We start from the raw sequence: 21,907 nt of genomic DNA, 5'->3' as shown, positions 1-21,907 counted from the left end.
GCCGCAAGCCGAGGGGGTCCGCAAATTGGGCCCGTGGGAGAAGGTCGCTGAGTCCTGCCGTTAAAAAACAATGCCGGTGTTGGTGACACTAGCTTCACCTGTATATCAGCACTGCTTTTGGACCCAGTGCTGTACTACAGTTTTTATTCTAGTTGTTTAAAAGAACTAAGTAAAAAGGGCTCAAGGTTGTTGACAGGAATGTGTTAAACGTTGAAAGATTACACTTGGTAAGGGGCGTTCAACTTTTTTAATGAGATGTACTAAAAAGCACATTTTAGGACGCAGTCATCTAATTGAAGTAGGAGTTTCACGACGCAATGCTTATTCCTCAGACGCCGTGTAGTTTTATGTTTTATCCTGTCTAGTTCCATTCGTTCAGTTACATTTTTCTAAACAGTTCATGACCCCACTAAATAAGTTCGGGACCTCGGATCGCCACCCGCAGTTTGAAAAACATTGCCCTGGTTCAGTTTAGTGGGCCCCGACCTGTTATTTGTGTAACCTGAAACAGAATAGAAAATAGGGCGCATCAAATAATTAGATACATTTTTGTTTTTTCCTAAACTTTTTTGTTCGCGTATGTGTCCATTAGGACACTGTAAAATGTATTCATGTAAGGTGGGTCATAGTCAAGGTTTTCAGGCGGCTGCACTGAATAAAGGCATGGCCACAAAATTCAGATATATGTGGGAGACAAGACATGGCTGGGGGTTCAGACCTTGGGTTTGGAATGAGTCTGGCCTGGTGGTCTTGTTAACCACGTTACATATCTTTTTATCTCCTGTTCCCTCTTTCTTGCTTCCATCAGTATCTCAGGTCCTTGTTTGTGGTAAAACATTCCCTGCAAATGTCAGTGCATAATCTCATTTGATGGGATATTAAGTCATTATTAAGTTATTGCTGGTTACCAGAGCCAAGTTGATTATAGAGTCGAATCTGCCTTTGAAACAGCAAAGTTAGGATAGACTTTGGCATACCCAAGTATCTGTGTTTTGCTTTTCTGGGTGACCAGTTCTCTCATCTTTGAGAACCTGTATTTAATCCAGGACATCATGTTTTGTAAATTTGTTTAGAATACATAATTTTCCTTTTGTAACAAGATTTTTCCAACCAGAATTATTGTGTGTGTGTGCATGAGATACAGATACCAAGAGTCACTAACTTTAGTCACTTTAATCATTGACAGGACTGAGTTTGGGTATATATAGTGAGAAAAGAGAGTAGTTCCACCATACAGTAATATATATAAATTTTATGATTGTAAGTGCCTTCAACAACAAAATCTAGACTCCACTTACAGGTGCAAGCCATATTCTGTTCTTGAATTACCAGTCTTTTTTGTTCCACCAGGTGTACAATGAATCCCAGTATGAAGCAGAAACAAGAAGGAATCCAAGAGAATGAAAAGGTATGTGATGGAATTACTTTAATCTGTTCTAGAAATCATGTACTTAAAAGTATTTTGACATAATTTAGCCAAATTTAACCATGCTATAGTTTCTATAAACTTTGAATTTTTAGCCAGAAGACAATAGAGAACATTTGAAAAACTGGTTATGGTTGAATATTAAGTCTTCTGATTTACAATCATGAAATACAATCAAATGTCTTTCCATTTATTTAGGTCTTCTTTAATTTCAACAGTGTTTTGTAGTTTTCAGAGTATGAGTTTTATTTTCCTTTCTGTTAAAATTTTTAAAGTATTTTTAAAATTGTTGGAGATGGAATTGTTTCCTTAATTAAATTTTCAGTGTGCTTCTTGCTGCTGTATAGAAATCCAATTGATTTTTGTATTCTGATCTTGTATTCTGCAATTTTGCTAAACTTATTTTTATTAGAGCTAATAGTTTTCTAGTAGATTCCTTAGGACTTCATAAATAAGATTATTATTGCTTTCCTTCTCTTACATTTTATGAAATGATTTTATTAAAATCCTTTGTGTTTTCAGAATTAATGTCTTTGACCACAGAAACATATTTTGCATTATATTATATTGCATGTATTTCCAGAGTACATCATGCTCACTACCATCTCACCTGCTTATTTGCCATACTTTTTGGATCCCTGTATGATACTGTTACTGGAAATCCTATCCCAAATATGTATTTGTATAGCAATAAGGGCAGATTAATTTTATTTGTAATTTTGACTGGTGCTGCTCTTAAGTTTTTAAATGAATTTACAACTTAGGTTCTATCAACTTAGATGATGATTCTTGGAAATGTGACTACATCTTCAGGAAAACTATCAGTTTACAGATTTAAGTTAAGTAAATAAAAACCTTTGGTTGGTGATAGCAGGTGCTTTTTGATAGGTTGTTTTGTTTACCTTGCTTTTTTAAGTATCCTCACATTATTTTTCTTGAATAATACTTTGCATTGATGATTTGTGAAATTGAGTCCATCAACTTCCATTTACAGAGATGACTTCCCGCTATGTTTTGTGTGTGTGTTTAAACTTTTTATTATGAAAATGTTCAAATATTTAAAACTATGGTCCATATATAATAATTTCAATTAATCTCCGTATTTTTAACAATTATAGCCAATCAGTATATGGCTAATCTTGTTGCATCTACATCTCCATTCACTCCATCTTTCCCCCACCTAATTATTTTGAGGCAAATCTCAGACAATTTATATAATCTCAGCAGATCCTTACACTTAAAGATAAGTCTAATGTTTACTAGTTGGGCTAAAACTATCTTATATATATAAATTAAGGACCTGGGTTCTGTTTGGTTCTCTGTCCAAAACTGCGACATTGGGTAAGTTATTTACTATCTCAGCCTTGGTTTACTTGTAAAACATAGAAGTTGACTAAAACTAGATTTATAAGTGAATTTTAAGAGCTCACAGTTCCCATGCCAATTTACAAACTCTGAGTGTGCTCTTCTGTGTATTTTATTATTTTTTTGAGAGAAGGTTCACAGACTCTCAAATAGTTTTCTGAAAAGATTAAGACCCATTAAAAAATAATATGAAAATCCTTTTTGGCTCTAAAGAGTATTATTCCAATGCATGATCTGTATAAGTAAAATAATAATAGTAACATTCATCTTTGGAGCTGGATGCTATAAAGCTTACATGTATTAAAGATCTTAGAAATTGTCATTTTTTTGTGAGAGTAATTTAGTTGGCTTCTCTGGCCATAATTATTAGGAAAAGCATTGGAATAAATAACACCTTTTATTATTAAGGTACCAAAGTTATGTTTTCCTCTGTTTGTCTGGAGGCTATTGACTAATGTATAATCTAAATTACATCTGAAATGTTGGTGTAATATTTGTTCTCACAGTAGCTGGCATTTGTTCTTCAGTTAAATAGTGAGATAATAATCAGCAGCAGAGACCTTACCGTGGGAAAGGTGAACTCTTGTTCTGTGAAGCACAGTGTAGAATCAGTAACTTTCTCACGCTGCTTTGGTATCATGTTCTTGCTCACATTGTTTGAGTATTCACCATTGTTTGCTATCCCATGGTGGCAGTATAACTAACAATTTTTTGTGAAAATAGAGCTTTCACGTCAGGAAAACAGGAAGGTATTTACATACTACAAGGAAGACATTATTTTTTCCAAAACAATAGCTTGGGCATTTTACAATATTTTAGTATGACTCACGTACTGACATTTTCAGCTGTCTTCTAATGAATGGACTTGAAGTGAAACTGTTTTTACAATCTGGTAAAGGTTGTGGGGAGGGGATCCTGCTGCATATGTGTTTGATCTTGTGTGAAGTATGTTCTCCAAAGTTATATCCCTTTGGTGAGTACGTATAAATGAGTTAGGGAATATTCATGATTTTAAGGAAGTCTTTGATGTATCCTTTTGATTAGGGCAGGAAAGACTTGGCCTTGTAAGTAAATAACCTTTTCCTGCAATTTACCTCTTTTGTGGGTTTCTAACATAAATGTTGTGATTGGTAAATTTCTAGTTTCTGCGTGGGAGATCTTTTTAAGAGTGAATAGAAATATTCCTGTTGTACTGGAATGATGATTTGAAGTATTAGAGCTTAGAAATTTTGTTGTATTTTTAGCAAGGTATTTGTTGACAAATTGATTATCAAAATGGTTATAGCAAGAGCATATATTGAAGTAGAAGAAGAATAGCTACTTGTTGGTGTCAAATTTGGGTGTTATGTTCCATTCTTAGAATTTTTCTCATTTCCAATTTCTCAAATTTCAAGTTTACTTTTAGGGAAATTATAAGTTTTCTAGTAGATTAAATCAATATCTTGTTCATATGTAGCATTATAAAATTAGATAGCAGACTAAATATTTGTGTTTTTAGTTTCTAAATTACAGTAGGGCTAAGAGAGTAATAATTCACATAGCAACTCAGTAACCATTTAGTGAATTATCTTGACTTTTAGAATAGTCCTGTCCCTAGAAGAACTCTGAAGATGATTCAGCCTTCTGCTGCTGGATCTCTTGTTGGAAGAGAAAATGAGGTATGTTTTATCGGGCTAGAATGGGGTACATAGGATACTTATCCTTATATTATTGAAAATATTCCCAAGATTTCTTTGGCTGGAAATACCTAAATCATTAAAATTTGGAAATAATTTAAGAATAAAAATTGTGTATTCCCTACAGAAGTGGTTTTTGTTTTAATTGTTCGATTTAGGAAGTTCAAAATTAGCATGAATACTTGTAATAGAAGTGGGAAGATATAAGTTACGAATTAACCTGTAGAAGTAATGTTTGATTCTTAGAGAATAAAATGTTAGATTCGTTCATTTGTCCTTGTATGTAAATGATGACATCATGGATGAGGGTATCTAGCCTGATAATACTGTCTCTCCTTGGGATTACACTATTTAAACAATAAAAATAATTTCAGCTAAGCCTTAGACCCAAGTCTAATACAAAATAGTTACTGAAGATAAAATTCCTGAAATACAACTATACGTTTTGATAGAGTTTTGAATTGTGAGCTTTTAAATGATCCAAAGATGTCAAAAAGATACAGACATGAGTGCTCTATTTTTAATACATAAATGACAGAACCACCTTGCTTTCTTGTTCATTAAATCAAAATAAATTAGATTAATGTACGTATTTCCATTATAGGTGGTTAAAGGCTTGTCTAAAAGGAAACATTGGAGCAACCAGTTAACATCTAAGACTTCCAGTTCTGGGGTTATTGTCCCAGAACATAGTGAAAATAAAAATTTTGGAGAAGTTAGTCAAGAAGCATTTGATCTTCTGATTACAGGTATGGAAAAATCTTTCTCTATTTTATGTATATAGAGCTATCTATATTTATTTCTTTAAATCTTAAAGTTTTTATCATGCTGGTAAATATTACTTATTTTACTATTAGGACTTCTGACCAAAGCCTCTTAATATGGGGACACTATTAGATATTTTACTCTGTTTTTGGTAACTTAAAATTTCTTATGGTTGTATATACAGACACTGTACATTTGGGCAGGTTTATTGTTTAGGTAAGATTTAAATATGGATGAAGTAGTAAGGATAGTGAGTAATATGATAGCTCTTGGAAATAGTCTTTTCAGAAGAATAATGTCTAAAGAATGAATCTGAAAAACGGAATTTGAATATAGTAGGATATGAAGTAAGGAAGCCAATAGAAACAATGTTTAAACAAAGGAAGTAGAGATAAATGAGAAGTGTTGTATCTTTAATAAATAGTTTTTAATGGAATGGCAGTGGAAATCAGAAAAGGAAGCTAATGATGTTTTATAAGCATTATGGAAGATGATTACTTCTGTTCTAATCATAGGTCATTGGATATTATTATGGATGAAAAAAGTTGAGACCTGGAGAAGGTAACTGACAGACTCAAGGTCATAGTGACACATGGGCTCATTTTAAGTTGCTGGAAGACAGTAAGGAAAACAGGTTTATTAGGCAAAATTAGGAAAAGTGGGCTGCCAAGAAATAAAGAAGCTCTTTAATAATGTAAACAACAGGATTTGTAACACTCATATCTGACTTGGTTAAAATTAACAAAGCTTGGTGCCAAAAAGCACAACTTAAATACAGAAACAATTACTGTACATCATAGTGCTAACATAACCACACAGATGAAAAAAATTTAATCTATGTAACTTGAACATAGAACTGTGACTATAGACCTTCAGTGGGCTGCATTGTGATTATTAAAAGAACTGCAAAAAGATCCTGAATTTTGTTTGTTGGTTGTGATGCTGGTATAGCAATTTTCAAAAAAATTGCATGTGTTTTATGATTGAGCATATGTTGGTATTGTTGAGCTCTTGATATGGTGAATGGAGATAGAAATAAGGAATGGGGAAGGAAAGGAAGAACTCTTGTTGAATTGAAATTGGGAATATCACTGTAAACTGGTGATTTTTTAAACAGTACATTTCCTAAATCTGCCATGAAATAGCCTAGAAACGACACCCCAATAATAGGGAGCACACCCAACACCAGTTCTTATTTTGTAAACACTGCTGTCCACTGGAGCTCCTTGGAGAAATGGCTGATTTCAGGACAGGGCCTAGGAAACTATAGAGTAGGTTTGGGATATTTTGTCTTAGGAAATAATGAAGTACTCAAAAAACAGATGATCAGCTTGCAGGGATTCCCCCTGTCTAAAATTGGGAAAATTTGAACATCAAATGAATAATGACAACGATGGCTTTTATACGTTGACTGAAAAAAGAATACATGAATCCATAGCAATAAATATTCTTTTGAATTGGGATAAAGTCCTTTTTGCAGAATGATGTCAACTACTAAATGTAGAGGGAATTAGTATAAATAGAAAATTACTACTTTTCATCCACTATAGATGAAATGGAGTAAAATTGAGTGAAAGGCTGTTAGGGAACAGGATATTAACACAGACTCAAAAGTTTTATTCCACTGATCATTTATTTGTTACTAAGGGAAAAAAGTATCTTTACAAGGGAGAAATCCGGTAGGTGTCATCTTAACCAGATGATCAAATTTAACTTCCTCAATATTGAGACAAATTACTCTAGGCTTCCTGATGATACACTGAGAAGGATACAACATACTTACACACTTTTCCTGCCAAAAAATGTTTAGCTTGAATCAATGATGCAAACAGAAAAATCCAAATTTAAGGACAGAGTACAAAATAACTGAAGAGTTATTGTTAAACACACACAACAAATGTTACAGAACATCTTCAACAATCTAGGTGAAAAGTATGTGTATTTATTGTACTTGCGTTGCAATTCTGAACGATTGAAATATTTAAAATGTTGGGAAAATATAATAGAAAAGTATGATTTGATTTTCTAACTTTAATCTTTTAAAATGGGTATTATTAAGTAATGGGAAGTGCTAAGATTATAAATTTTTAGTTTTTATTGAAGTATCATTGATATACAATCTTATATTGGTTTCAAATATACAATACAGTGGTTTTAACAGTTACCCATAATATTAAATCCTCAGCTCCCAGTAGTGCAGTTACTCTCGTCAACATAGAAAGATGTTACAGAATCATTGACTATATTCTCCATGTTGTACTGCTATCCATGTGACCAACTTATATTATGATTGAGAGTTTTTTGTGCCCCTTTATTCCCCTCATTCTCCCGGTCCACCCACCCCAACCCCTCCCACACAGTAACCACTAGTCACTTTTCATTGTCTGTGAGTCTGTTGTTTTGTTCATTCTGTTTTGCTTTTTCATACTCTACAGATAAGTTAAATGATACGGTATTTGTCTTTTTACACTTGGCTTACTTATGTCACTGAGTATAATACCCTCTAGCTCCGTCCATGTTTTTGCAAATGGCAGGATTTCTTTTTTTATGGCTCAATAGTATTCCATTGTGTATATGTTCCCTATCTTCCTTATCCATTCATCTATTGATGGATACTTTGGTTGCTTCTCTATCTTAACTATTGTAAATAATGTGGCAGTAAACATAGGCATGCATATTTCTTTTTGAATCAGGGGGTTTTGTTTTCTTTGGATATATTCCTAGAAGTGGAATTACTGGGTCTAATGGTATTTCCATTTTTAGTTTTTTGGGGACCTCCATACTGCTTTCCACAGTGGTTGTACCAATTTACATTGCCACTAACAGTGTAGGAGGGTTCCCGTTTCTTCATACCTCTCCAGCACTTGTTATTTCTTGTCTTTTGGATATTGGCCATTCTACCTGGTGTGAGGTGTTATCTCACTGTGGTTTTGCTTTGCATTTCCCTGATGGTTAGCAGTGTGGAGGATCTTTTCATGTGCCTGCTAGCCATCTGTATTTCTTCTTTGGAGATATGTCTGTTCAGGTCCTCTGCCCATTTTTTAATCGGGTTATTTGTTTTTTGGGTGTTGAAGCATATGAGTTCTTTATATATTTTGGATATTAACCCCTTATCAGATGAGTTGTTTATGAATGTATTCTCCCATACTATAGGTTGCCTTTTTGTTCTGTTGATGGTGTTCTTTTGAGACAGGGAAGAACGGGAGCAGCCCCTGTCCAGTTAGAGCAGGATAAGGGCCCTGAGAAGGACAAATGAGTTGCTTACTAAAGACCTTGGTAATGTGAAAAACAGGAGACTTGTAGCTAAAACAATACAACAATGTATAAGAAGGTTTTCACTGAACCTTTGTGATAAAGAACCATTTTTACTGACTGTTAAGTCATGTACCTCACATAGCTTGACCAAGGCATACGAGTTAAAAATAGAAATAACCTCAAGTATTATTGGCTAAAATATAGCTGGCATTCTGATGGGAACCTATAGAAAACAGCTTCTCTCCCTCATTGATGCAACAGGCATAAAACCCCTAGACCTTAGCCCATAAATGGCAGCCTTGCCCCTCCTAGTATATACCTGGGAGCTCTGTATCTTTACGTCTATCAATAAAAAGTTTCTTTCTTGCTTGCTTGCCTACTTTGAGCATTTGAGAAGTTTATTCTTTGACTCTTTGACTCCGTAAACAAGAACCCCCAGTATCACTTTGTTGTGCAGAAGCTTTTTAGTTTGATGTAGTCCCACTTGTTCACTATTGATTTTGTTTCCGTTGCCCGAGGAGATGTGTTCCAGAAAAAACTGCTCATGTTTATATTCAAGAGATTTTTACATATGTTTTCTTCTAGAAGTTTTATGGTTTCATGACTGACATTCAGGTCTTTGATCCATCTCTAGTTTACTTTTCTGTATGGTGTTAGACAGTAATCCAGTTTCATTCTCTTACAGGTAGTTGTCCAGTTTTCCCAACACAAGTTGTTGGAGAAGGTGTCATTTTCCCATTGTATATCCATAGCTTCTTTATCATATATCAATTGATCATATATGTGTGGGTTTGTATCTGGGCTCTCTATTCTGTTCCATTGATCTATGGGTCTGTTCTTGTGCCAGTACCAAATTATTTTGATTGCTGTGGTTTGGTAGTAGAGCTTGAAGTTAGGGAGCATAATCCCCCCAGTTTTGTTCTTTCTCAGGATTGCTTTGGCTCTTCCAGGTCTTTTGTGCTTCCATATGAATTTTTATAACTATTTGTTCTAGGTTGTTGAAGAATGCTGTTGGTATTGAATTGAATTGTATCTGTATATTGCTTTAGGCAGGGATTGAATTGAATCTGTATATTGCTTTAGGCAGGATGGCCATTTTGACAATATTAATTCTTCCTATCCATGAGCACAGGATGTATTTCCATTTATTCATGTCTTTAATTTCTCTCATGAGTGTCTTGTAGTTTTCAGGGTGTAGGTCTTTCACCTCCTTGGTTGGGTTTATTCCTAGATATTTTCTTCTTTTTGATGCCATCGTAAATGGAATTGTTTTCCTGATTTCTCTTTCTGCTAGTTCATTGTTAGTATACAGGAATGCAAACTTCTGTGTATTTATTTTGTATCCTGCAACTTTGCTAAATTTAGTTGTTATTTCTAGTAGTTTTTTGGTGTATTTTTTAGGGTTTTCTATGTACAATATATCATGTGCAAACAGTGACAGTTTCACTACTTCCTTACCAATATGGATGCCTTTTATTTCTTTGTTGTCATATTGCCATAGCTAGGACCTCCAGTACTGTGTTGAATGAAAGTGGTGATAGTGCACATCCTTGTCTTGTTCTTCATCTTAGAGGAAAAGCTTTTAGCTTTTTGCCATTGAGTATGATGTTAGCTGTGGGTTTGTCGTATATGGCTTTATTATATTGAGGTATGTACCCTCTATATAACCATTTTGTTAAGAGTTTTAATCATGCATGGATGTTAAATTTTGTCAAATGCTTTTTCAGCATCTATTGAGATGATCATGTAGTTTTTAACCTTCCTGTTAATTTGTTGTATGATATTGATTGATGTATGAGTGTTGTACCATCCTTGCATCTTTGAAATAAATCCCACTTGATCATGACAGGTGGTCTTTTTGATGTATTTCTGGATTCAGTTTGCTAATATTTTGTTGAGGATATTTGCATCTATGTTCATCAGGGATATTGGTCTAAAATTTTCTTTCTTTGTGGTGTCTTAGCCTGATTTTGGTTAATGTGATGCCAGCCTTATCAAATGAGTTTGAAGTATTACCTCCTCTTTTACTTTTTGGAATACTTTAAAAAGGAAGGGTATTAGCTCTTCTTTAAATGTTTGGTAGATTCATCTTTGAAGCCATCTGTTCCTGTCTTTTGTTTGTTGGGAGTTTTTTTGCTAATTCAGTTTCATTGCAGGTAATTGGTCTGTTCAGATTTTCTGTTTCTTCCTGGGTTAATATTGGAAGGTTGTATTTTTTTAGAAAGTTATCTATTTATTCTAGGTTGTCCAATTTATTGGCATATAATTTTTCATAGAATTCTCTAATAATTCTTTGTATTTCTATGGTATCCATTGTGAAAATTCCTTCTTTGTTTCTGATTTTGTTTATTTGTGTACTCTTTTTGTGTTGATAAGTCTGGCTAGGTGTTTATCTATTTTGTTTTTTTTTTCCTCAAAGAGCCAACTCTTACTTTCATTGATTTTTTTTCTATTGTTTTATTCTTCTCTATTTTATTTGTCTCTGTCCTGATCTTTATTATGTCCCTCCTACTAACTTTGGGTTTCATTTGTTCTTTTTCTAGTTTCTTTAGTTGTGAGTTTAGACTGCTTACTTGAGATTGTTCTTGTTTCTTGAGGTAAGCCTGTATTGCTGTGTACTTTCCTCTTAGGACCACTTGCGGCATCCACAAACTTTGAACTGTTGGTTTTTTGTTTTCATTTGTCTTCATGTGTTGCTTGATTTCTGTTTTAATCTGTTCATTGATCCATTGATTATTTAAAGCCATGTTGTTTAGCCTCCACATGTTTATAGGCTTTTTGCTTTCTTTGTAATTTATTTCTAGTTTCATACCATTGTGGTCTGAGAAGTTGCTTGATACAATTTCAATCTTTTTGAATTTACCAAGGCTCTTTTCGTGGCCTAGTATGTGATTTATTCGGGAAAATGTTTCATGTACACACTTGAGAAGAACGTGTATCCTGCTGCTTTTGGGTGGAGTGTTCTGTAGATACCTGTTAAGTCCATATGATCTCATATATTGTTCAGTGCCTCTGTTTCCTTATTTATTTTCTGTCTGGTTGATCTGTTGATGTGACTGGTGTGTTAAAGTCTCCTAAAATAAATCTGTTGCAATATATTTCCCCCTTTAATTCTGTTAGTATTTGTTTTACATATTTAGGAGCTTCTATGTTAGGTGCATAGATATTTATAATGGTTATATCCTCTTGTTGGACTGACTGCTTTATCATTACGTAATGTCCTTGTCTCTTGTTACTTTGTTTTGAAATCAATTTTGTCTGATATAAGTACTGCTACTCCTTTTTTTCCCTTTTGTTTGCATGAAATATCTTTTTTCCATCCCTTCACTTAGTCTGTATGTCTTTGCATCTGAAGTGAGTTTCTTGTAGGCAGCAGATAGATGGGTCTTGTTTCTTTATCCACTCTGCCACTCTTTTAATTGGTGCTCATTTACATTTAAGGTAATTATTGATAAGTATGTACTTAGTGCTATTTTGTTAATTGTTTTCTGGTTTTTGTAGTTCCTCTATTCCTTGCTTATACTCTTCTCTTGTTATTTGATGGTTTTCTTAAGTGTTGTGATTGGATTTCTCTTTTCTAACTTTTTATCTATTAAAGCTTTTGGTTTGTGGTTACCATAAGGTTCAATGATAGCTTCTTGACTATATAAAAGTCCATATTAAGTTGATGATTGCTCTGTTTGAAACACAATCTAAAAGTTTATCTTTTTTCTTTTTCTTCTTCCTTCACACTTAGTGTTAGATGTCATCTACACTTTTTGTGTATCCCTTGTCTGATTTTGTGTATAGTTGGTTTTATTACGCCTGTTTTAATTTCATACTTGCTTGGTAAGCAATTACTTTACTGTGGGTTTATTTTCACTGGTGTAAACTATTGAGCCTTAGGAACATTTCCAAATACAGGCCCTTTAACATTTTGTAATACTGCTTTAGTAATTATAAATTCCTTGAGCCTTTATTCATCAGGGAATTGTTTTAAGCTCTGCTTCACATTTGAATGATAATCTTTGTGGGTAGAGAATTCTTGGTTGTTTCAGTACATTAAATACTTCATGCCACTCCTGTCTGGCCTGTAAAGTTTCTGCTGGCAAGTCTAGCAGAATAGGGTTTCCCTTATAAGTGATGTTTTTCTGTCCCTGGCTGCTTTCAGAACTCGTTACTTATCCTTATTCTTTGTCATTTTAATTATTATATATCTTGATGTTGCCTTCTTGGTGTCTCTTTTATTAGGAACTCTGTGCTTCCATGACCTGAGTGTCTATTTCCTCCCCCTCAAGCCCTCTTGTAGGGGATGTTTTGACCAGTTATTTCCTCAAAGAGATGTTCTATCCTTTTGTCTCTCTTTGTTTCATTTGGATTGGTCACATGGCTCTCTTACCATTCTTTCATTCCTAGAGATCATTTTTCTCTCTGTTCCTCAGCTTCCTTTTCCTGTTCTCTAATTTCCATCTCATTGATTGTCTGCTCTACTTGCAACAATCTATTCATTTTCTCTGTCTATATTTCATTTCAGTAACTGTTTCTTCAGCTCTGAGTGGCTCTTTTTCAGGTCTTGTATCTTTTTGTTGAAGTTCTCCCTGACATCTTCAACAATACTTTTCTGCAGATCAGTGAGCATATTTATGGTTGCTACTTTGAAATGTTAATCAAGAAGATTGATGATCTCCTTTTCATTTAGCCCTCTTTCTGGTGTCTTAAACTGTACTTTTGTTTGTGTCATATTCCTCCGCCTCCTCATTTGTCAAGGCTACTGTTTCTTCCTTTGTATTAGATGGTTCTGCTATGCTTCTTGGTCTAGAGAGTAATGGTTTTATGAGGAAGGTGCCCTGTGGTGCCCAAAAGCTTAAGACTCTTTCCTCTCTAGTGCCTGGTACTCCTTTGTGGTGGAGCCCCAGTTGCTGTTGGTGGGCAATGGGTGTGGCCACCTTTCTGTCTGCTGGCAGTGGTTTATCTCAGTCCACTGAGGCTGGCTGGATCACAAAGACCAGAGTAGTGGCTTCTGCTGGGATCATTGTTGGTAGGCTGCCCTCTTCCTGCCCTGCATCAATGTCAGGGCTGCTGGGTTAACAGGTTGGGTGCATTGCACTGGGATTCCCACAGTGGCAGGGTGTGCGGGAGTGCTGTGGCAGCAAGTTGTGCTGTCAGCAGTGCACAGCTACTGCAGTGAGTCATGTGGGTGACCCCTAGCAGCCATGATACATGCAACACCAGGCTTGGCCATCCATGGGGAGGATGGAGTGCTTAGAGCTGGCACCTGTAGACACCTACTTGCGCTGAGAAAGCTGGGAAAGCCTCCGTCTGCCTGCCGACCAGCAAAGTGTGATGCAGCTGTGCCAAGTGGGCTGGCTCACCTGTGGTACACAGGGTAGTACCTTGGGGCTGAGCAGCCAGTGAGGGAGGTGGAGCATCTGGGGGCTCCTAAGAGTGCCTGATCTGTTGGACTGAGGGAGGGTTGGGGAGATACTGTCCACCTGCCCTTTCTTCTAAGGAGAGAGCTCTGTCCAACCTTTACCCCTCTGACACCTCTCATACTGCTGGCAAATCTTTTAAATTGCCACCTCTGTTTTGGGTCTCTGCGGGACCAGCAGAGCATGCCTGTCCTACAGAAGCGGCTGGAGTCTCAGCCTCCCAGAGTGCTCCAGTTCTCCCTGGTGTTCAGCCCTGGTAGTCACCAAAGCCTGATGCATTGTGGACTAATGTTCCCAGAGCAGATCTCCAGGCCAAGTGTGCTGATTTTCTGAGCGCCTGTCCCCTTCCCACTCCATTCCTCTTTCTCCTGCCTCTGGGCTGGGATGGGGGAAGGACTTGTGTCCACTGGATCACAGCTCTGCCACTTCACCCATGTCTGTGTGGTCTTCTCTTCTTCCCCAGGTGCAGGTGGTCTGTTGTGCAGTCTTCAATTGTTTTCAGGTTTTGTCGTATATGCTGTAGTTGCTTCCTTGGTGTGTGTGTGAGAGGTTTCCGCCTTGCCTTGCCTACTTCACCATCTTTTTTCCCTCTCTGGTTTATAAATTTTTTAATAAGAGAAAGTATTGGGTTTTTACAGCAGCATATAACAGTAATGGTTCTCAAAGCTAACATGTAATATATTAATTTACTTTAGAAAATCCATCCTCTCAATATTGGAAAGAAGTGGCAGAAAAACGGAGGAAGGCTCTCTATGAAGCACTTAAAGAAAATGAGAAAGTATGTACTTGGTATAATTTGTGGCATTTTTTTTTTTAACATTCCAGGATTATTTTCCTCCTGCTGCTTTGCATATTTGGTTAGAGCTCTATAAACTAGCTTTAGTATTGGTGTAAAAAAAGTTTAATTATAGAGGCAACTCTGTTACAGAATTATTATACAAAAGGAAGCTTATGTTGAAAACTAAAAATAGGATCTTTGTTAGGTAATTTGTCTAAATGTGTCTACTAGTTATATACTTAGAGGCAAATAAGTTGGTGTAGTGTAGCCAATCTATGGAACGCTAAACCTTAATTTATTCATGTAGCTTCATAAAGAAATTGAAGAAAAGGACAATGAAATTGCCCGCCTGGAGAAGGAGAATAAAGAATTGGCAGAAGTAGCAGAACACGTACAATATATGGCAGAAGTAATAGAGGTAAGTATTTTAACATTCACCTGATTGAAAGTCATCCATTTTTCTATAATACTGAGTTAATAGTGTGATCAGTAAGTGTTTGGGCCTTTGGAATCCAGATTTCTTGGTTTTTAGTCTTAGTTCCCTCTCCAGCACCATTAAGTTTGTTGAGTCAGGCAGGTTATTTATCCTGTCAGAGCTTCATTTTCCTTATTTATAAATGGGAATCATAGTATCTACTTTGTAGGCTTGTTATGAGTTTTCGTAGATGAAAGTGTGCCTTTACATAGTAAGAGCCCAGTAACTGCTAGATATTATTTATTATTATGAAGCCAAAGAACATCTATTTTCTTGTAGAGATATAAAAGACAATTTACTTATACCTGAAAAATACAGAAAATTATATTTCATAGTTGACAAATTTTAGACAGTTCTTAATTTAATGCCAGCATGACATTACTGTCATTTATCAAACTGCTAATAGGTGTACTAAATAACTTTGATGGCCTTTTTTTAAAATTTAGAAGTAGCTAATGTGTTGATAAGAATGTCTAATGACTGGTACTTTACCAGTCTTGGCCTAAATAATAGGTCTTAAACTTACTTATGTTTGCAGAAAATTGTGTTGCTGATGGGAAACAAATCATTCAAATCAAAACTTCTCTTACACTGAATTGCTTGCATATTAGGGCTCTAACAGAATTAATGTTTGCAGTTTCCATTTGAAAGTACAGTAGCTTTCTTAACTGCCATGAAAGTGTTGGTCCACAGCAAACTGTGAATTAGACAACTCGATCCTTCACTGTAGATAGTCTGAGAAGTACTGAGTTTAGTTGTACTCTGAAAGCAACTCAGTGCTTTTAAAAAATGAGCAAATTGTTAAGCACTGTGACTTTGCTAAAATATGATCTAGCATGGTAGAGACTTTGATATGACACTTGACTGACTAAGTGAATTCAAGAGCCATAATGAAAAGAATCTTATTACAACATTGAAGTCAACATACTCATAATAACCTTGGATTTTAAAGTTTTTAAAATAAGTTATTGGTTTATTCTTTAACAGAGACTGAATGGTGAACCTCTGGATAACTTTGAATCACCAGATAGTCAAGAATTTGAATTTGATTCTGAAGAGGAAACTGGTGAAGATTCCGAAGTGGAAGACTCAGAAATTGGTACATGTGCTGAAGAAACTGTATCTTCCTCTACAGATGGAAAACCATGTATGTGAAATTCATTAATATTTGACTCTTGAGAAATACACTGCCAAAGTTTACCTTGACCATAGTTCTTTGTAGCAGAACAAATAACATAATGTAAACTTGGGATTAAACTTCCTTGTTTGATTCCTGGGACGCTGTTGTATTAAAATACAAATACTATGTATTTTTAATCTATGATGTTTTATGTAAGTAGCATTTTCTCAGTTGTCAGACATGACTTGTGTATATGATAAATAAACCAGTCTCCTATTCAGGATTGCGTATGTCTTGGAAGGATAAAATACAAAGAGCCTACATGGAAAATTTGTCTATTTCTGTGGTTTTATATTATTGTCTTTCTATTCCTCTGCTATCTTGGAAGAAACAAGAAGAAAATTAATTTATATATCTTTAGAGTGAGATAATTAAGGTCTTACTCCTAAATCTGGTTGTACCTCATGCTCACTGTAGGGACTATTGATTTCCAGACTGTAGTGCCCAAATACTCTTACTGAAAAGTTTTTGTAATGGAGTATTGAGAATCTAGTTTCAAAGGCTCCCTGAATGGATCTGATTAGCTAAGTAAAGATTTGGCTGTCTAGCTTGATCAGACTCTTCTTGGAAGCTTAAAATAATAGGTGATGGTGATAGTAAACTAGGGGGGTGGGGCATGTGAAAATCCAATTAAAAGATGAAAGACTTAGGGTTTTAAAACTTTCTGTTCACAGATTTCACATATGTTGTAGGACAGTATATAATGAAGGAATAAGAAATAAGAGTATGGTGAAATTACGGCTTTCTTTTATGTAGTGTTTTGAAAGAAGAAAAGGGCAAAAGGAAATTGCAAAGTATACAGCTTTGGGATTGAATATGTTCTGTGAGAAGCATACAAGTACCAGACTATGAACTGGCAATAAAGGGCAATGCCAGGATTTAAAGGATTAGTTTAGGCAAGTTATTTAACCTTATAGAATTCAGTTTTCTTTTTTAAATAATTATTTTTTATTGAAGGGTAGTTGATGCACAGTATTACATTACATTAGTTTCAAGTGTACAACAAAGTGGTAGAACATTTATATACATAATTCTAGGTTCCAGCTATCACCCTACCAAGCTGTTACAATATCTTGACTATATTCCTTATGCTATACATTACATCCCGGTTACTTATTTATTTTACCATTGGAAGTCTGTCCTTTTTTTTTTTTTGTGAGGGCATCTCTCATATTTATTGATCAAATGGTTGTTAACGACAATAAAATTCTGTATAGGGGAGTCAATGCTCAATGCACAATCATTAATCCACCCCAAGCCTAATTTTCGTCAGTCTCCAATCTTCTGAGGCATAACAAACAAGTTCTTACATGGTGAACAAATTCTTACATAATGAATAAGTTACATAGTGAACAGTACAAGGGCAGTCATCACAGAAACTTTCGGTTTTGCTCATGCATTATGAACTCTAAACAGTCAGTTCAAATATGAATACTCATTTGGTTTTTATACTTGATTTATATGTGGACATCATTTCTCTTTATTATTATTATTTTTAATAAAATGCTGAAGTGGTAGGTAGATACAAGATAAAGGTAGAAAACATAGTTTAGTGTTGTAAGAGAGCAAATGTAGATGATCAGGTGTGTGCCTGTAGACTATGTGTTAATCCAAGCTAGACAAGGGCAATAAAACATCCACGTATGCAGAAGATTTCTCTCAGAACAGGGGGGTGAGGTTCTAAGCCTCACCTCTGTTGATCCCCAATTTCTCACCTGATGGCCCCCCTGCGACTGTGCCTGTCTTAGGTTGTTCCTCCCTTGAGGAATCTTACCCGTCTCTGGCTAACCAGTCATCTTCCAGAGCCATACAGGGAAATGTGAAGTTGGTAAGTGAGAGGGAAGCCTTATTGTTTGAAAAGGTTAGCTTTTTACTTCTTTGCATATTTATGCCCTGTGGCTTCTATGCCCAGCATTTGTCTTGAGGTATCTTTACCACTTGGAAGAATTATGATACTCGGTAAATTTGATATGAGGCACGAATTCTATTTAAGGGTTGTAATTAGGAAGGAAGAAGAAAAGCTATAGAAGTAGCAGGCGGAAGAAAACATGGGAAGATTGATTATTTCTTTGGCATATCTTCTTGTAGAGTAACTTCAGCATGTATAGGTTTTAAGCTACTACTTAAATTGCACACACACATTAACATAATAGGAGTATAGTTACATAACCAAAGCATATCTGTAATTACCAGCCATCTCCAGTGAAACCAAGAAAACCAGTTAGGCACCTTAGGCATTTGTGAAAACTTATCTATGATACGGTGGATATTGTCCAACTGAACTTGAACAGTCTGAGAGAAATCAGACAAATTAAAAACAACCCATTCCTGGGGACTGTTCACATGCCATATGTTCTTTTAACAGTAAATAGTCTGTAGTTGTAAGACTTTGGAGCGCTACAATTTGCACTTCTCCAAATTCTTGGTTGAGTTCCAACAGTATAGATCCAGTCAAATTTGTTGTTTTACTGTATGCACAGGCCAGCTTAGATATCTCCTTCCTCATTCCAATGGGAAGTCCAGGAACTGGTCGGATGAGTGCATCTACAGCTGTAGCAGTGTGTGGATCTTTGTTGGGGTTTTTTGATGATCATCTTCTGGCATGAGTCTTCCAGAGAGTGCAGATGTTGGAAGTTCTTTTTCATATCATATCTTTGTTCATTTTCGGGGTAGCCAAATTAGGCTTTGATCCTCTGTATAAACACAAACAGACCCTTTGCCTACACTTTTATATACCCTTTATACCCTTGTGTAGAACTCGTTAGAGGTTACCACACAGGAACTGCCCTTTTTTTTTTTTTTTTGCTTTGTTTTTGGTATCACTAATCTACACTTACATGACGAATATTATGTTTACTAGGCTCTCCCCTATACCAGGTCTCCCCTATAAACCCCTTTACAGTCACTGTCCATCAGCATAGCAAAATGTTGTAGAATCACTACTTGCCTTCTCTGTGTTGTACAGCCCTCCCTTTTCTCCTACCCCCCCATGCATGTTAATCTTAATACCCCCCTACTTCTCCCACCCTTATCCCTCCCTACCCACCCATCCTCCCCAGTCCCTTTCTCTTTGGTACCTGTTAGTCCATTCTTGAGTTCTGTGATTCTGCTGCTGTTTTGTTCCTTCAGTTTTTCCTTTGTTCTTATATTCCACAGATAAGTGAAATCATTTGGTATTTCTCTTTCTCCGCTTGGCTTGTTTCACTGAGCATAATACCCTCCAGCTCCATCCATGTTGCTGCAAATGGTTGGATTTTCCCTTTTCTTATGGCTGAGTAGTATTCCATTGTGTATATGTACCACATCTTCTTTATCCATTCATCTATCGATGGACATTTAGGTTGCTTCCAATTCTTGGCTATTGTAAATAGTGCTGCAATAAACATAGGGGTGCATCTGTCTTTCTCAAACTTGATTGCTGCGTTCTTAGGGTAAATTCCTAGGAGTGGAATTCCTGGGTCAAATGGTAAGTCTGTTTTGAGCATTTTGATGTACCTCCATACTGCTTTCCACAATGGTTGAACTAACTTACATTCCCACCAGCAGTGTAGGAGGGTTCCCCTTTCTCCACAGCCTCGTCAACATTTGTTGTTGTTTGTCTTTTGGATGGCAGCCATCCTTACGGGTGTGAGGTGATACCTCATTGTAGTTTTAATTTGCATTTCTCTGATAATTAGCGATGTGGAGCATCTTTTCATGTGTCTGTTGGCCATCTGTATTTCTTTTTTGGAGAACTGTCTGTTCAGTTCCTCTGCCCATTTTTTAATTGGGTTATTTGTTTTTTGTTTGTTGAGGCGTGTGAGCTCTTTATATATTCTGGACGTCAAGCCTTTATCGGATGTGTCATTTTCAAATATATTCTCCCATACTGTGGGGATCCTTCTTGTTCTATTGATGGTGTCTTTTGCTGTACAGAAGCTTTTCAGCTTAATATAGTCCCACTTACTCATTTTTGCTGTTGTTTTCCTTGCCCGGGGAGATATGTTCAAGAAGAGGTCACTCATGTTTATGTCTAAGAGGTTCTTGCCTATGTTTTCTTCCAAGAGTTTAATGGTTTCATGACTTACATTCAGGTCTTTGATCCATTTTGAGTTTACTTTTGTGTATGGGGTTAGACAATGGTCCAGTTTCATTCTCCTACATGTAGCTGTCCAGTTTTGCCAGCACCACCTGTTGAAGAGACTGTCATTTCGCCATTGTATGTCCATGGCTCCTTTATCAAATATTAATTGACCATATATGTCTGGGTTAATGTCTGGATTCTCTAGTCTGTTCCATTGGTCTGTGGCTCTGCTCTTGTGCCAGTACCAAATTGTCTTGATTACTATGGCTTTATAGTAGAGCTTGAAGTTGGGGAGTGAGATCCCCCCTACTTTATTCTTCTTTCTCAGGATTGCTTTGGCTATTCGGGGTCTTTGGTGTTTCCATATGAATTTTTGAATTATTTGTTCCAGTTCATTGAAGAATGTTGCTGGTAGTTTCATAGGGATTGCATCAAATCTGTATATTGCTTTGGGCAGGATGGCCATTTTGACGATATTAATTCTTCCTAGCCACGAGCATGGGATGAGTTTCCATCTGTTAGTGTCCCCTTTAATTTCTCTTAAGAGTGACTTGTAGTTTTCAGAGTATAAGTCTTTCACTTCTTTGGTTAGGTTTATTCCTAGGTATTTTATTTTTTTTGATGCAATTGTGAATGGAGTTGTTTTCCTGATTTCTCTTTCTGTTGGTTCATTGTTAGTGTATAGGAAAGCCACAGATTTCTGTGTGTTGATTTTGTATCCTGCAACTTTGCTGTAGTCCGATATCAGTTCTAGTAGTTTTGGGGTGGAGTCTTTAGGGTTTTTTATGTACAGTATCATGTCATCTGCAAATAGTGACAGTTTAACTTCTTCTTTTTTTTTTTTTTTTTTTTTTAATTATTATTTTTTATTGAAGGGTAGTTGACACACAGTATTACATTACATGAGTTTCAAGTGTACAACACAGTGGTAGAACATTTATATACATAATTCTAGGTTCCAGCTATCACCCTACCAGGCTGTTACAATATCTTGACTATATTCCTTATGCTATACCTTACATCCCGGTTACTAATTTATTTTACCATTGGAAGTCTGTCCTTTTTTTTTTTTTTTTTTTTTTTTTTTTTTTTTTTTTGTGAGGGCATCTCTCATATTTATTGATCAAATGGTTGTTAACGACAATAAAATTCTGTATAGGGGAGTCAATGCTCAATGCACAATCATTATTCCACCCCCAAGCCTAATTTTTGTCAGTCTCCAATCTTCTGAGGCATAACAAACAAGTTTTTACATGTAGAACAAATTCTTACATAATGAATAAGTTACATAGTGAACAGTACAAGGGCAGTCATCACAGAAACTTTCGGTTTTGCTCATGCATTATGAACTCTAAACAGTCAGTTCAAATATGAATACTCATTTGGTTTTTATACTTGATTTATATGTGGATACCACATTTCTCTCTTTATTATTATTATTTTTAATAAAATGCTGAAGTGGTAGGTAGATACAAGATAAAGGTAGAAAACATAGTTTAGTGTTGTAAGAGAGCAC

The 21,907-nt window shown here is 35.8% G+C and overlaps 1 protein-coding gene across 4 annotated transcripts in view; it reads left to right on the top strand.

The window, feature by feature from the left end:
* The window catches only part of GMNN (geminin DNA replication inhibitor), a 46,665-nt gene extending 30,119 nt beyond the window's left edge, over nucleotides 1-16,546 (top strand). For all 4 annotated transcript variants that reach the window (XM_057494293.1, XM_036911670.2, XM_036911669.2 and 1 more), the window contains exons 2-7: nucleotides 1,351-1,408; nucleotides 4,372-4,449; nucleotides 5,072-5,216; nucleotides 14,591-14,673; nucleotides 14,981-15,091; nucleotides 16,136-16,546. In XM_057494293.1, coding sequence (XP_057350276.1) covers nucleotides 1,358-1,408; nucleotides 4,372-4,449; nucleotides 5,072-5,216; nucleotides 14,591-14,673; nucleotides 14,981-15,091; nucleotides 16,136-16,303 — 636 coding nt within the window. In that variant the 5' untranslated portion in view covers nucleotides 1,351-1,357 and the 3' untranslated portion in view covers nucleotides 16,304-16,546. The remainder of the gene's footprint in view (nucleotides 1-1,350; nucleotides 1,409-4,371; nucleotides 4,450-5,071; nucleotides 5,217-14,590; nucleotides 14,674-14,980; nucleotides 15,092-16,135) is intronic.
* The last annotated feature ends 5,361 nt before the right edge of the window (nucleotides 16,547-21,907 follow it).

The sequence above is a fragment of the Manis pentadactyla genome, chromosome 16, assembly GCF_030020395.1.
Source record: "Manis pentadactyla isolate mManPen7 chromosome 16, mManPen7.hap1, whole genome shotgun sequence".
Taxonomy (NCBI): domain Eukaryota; kingdom Metazoa; phylum Chordata; class Mammalia; order Pholidota; family Manidae; genus Manis; species Manis pentadactyla.
The sequence above is the reverse complement of the archived record's forward strand: the minus strand, read 5'-3'. Positions and strand labels throughout refer to the sequence as shown.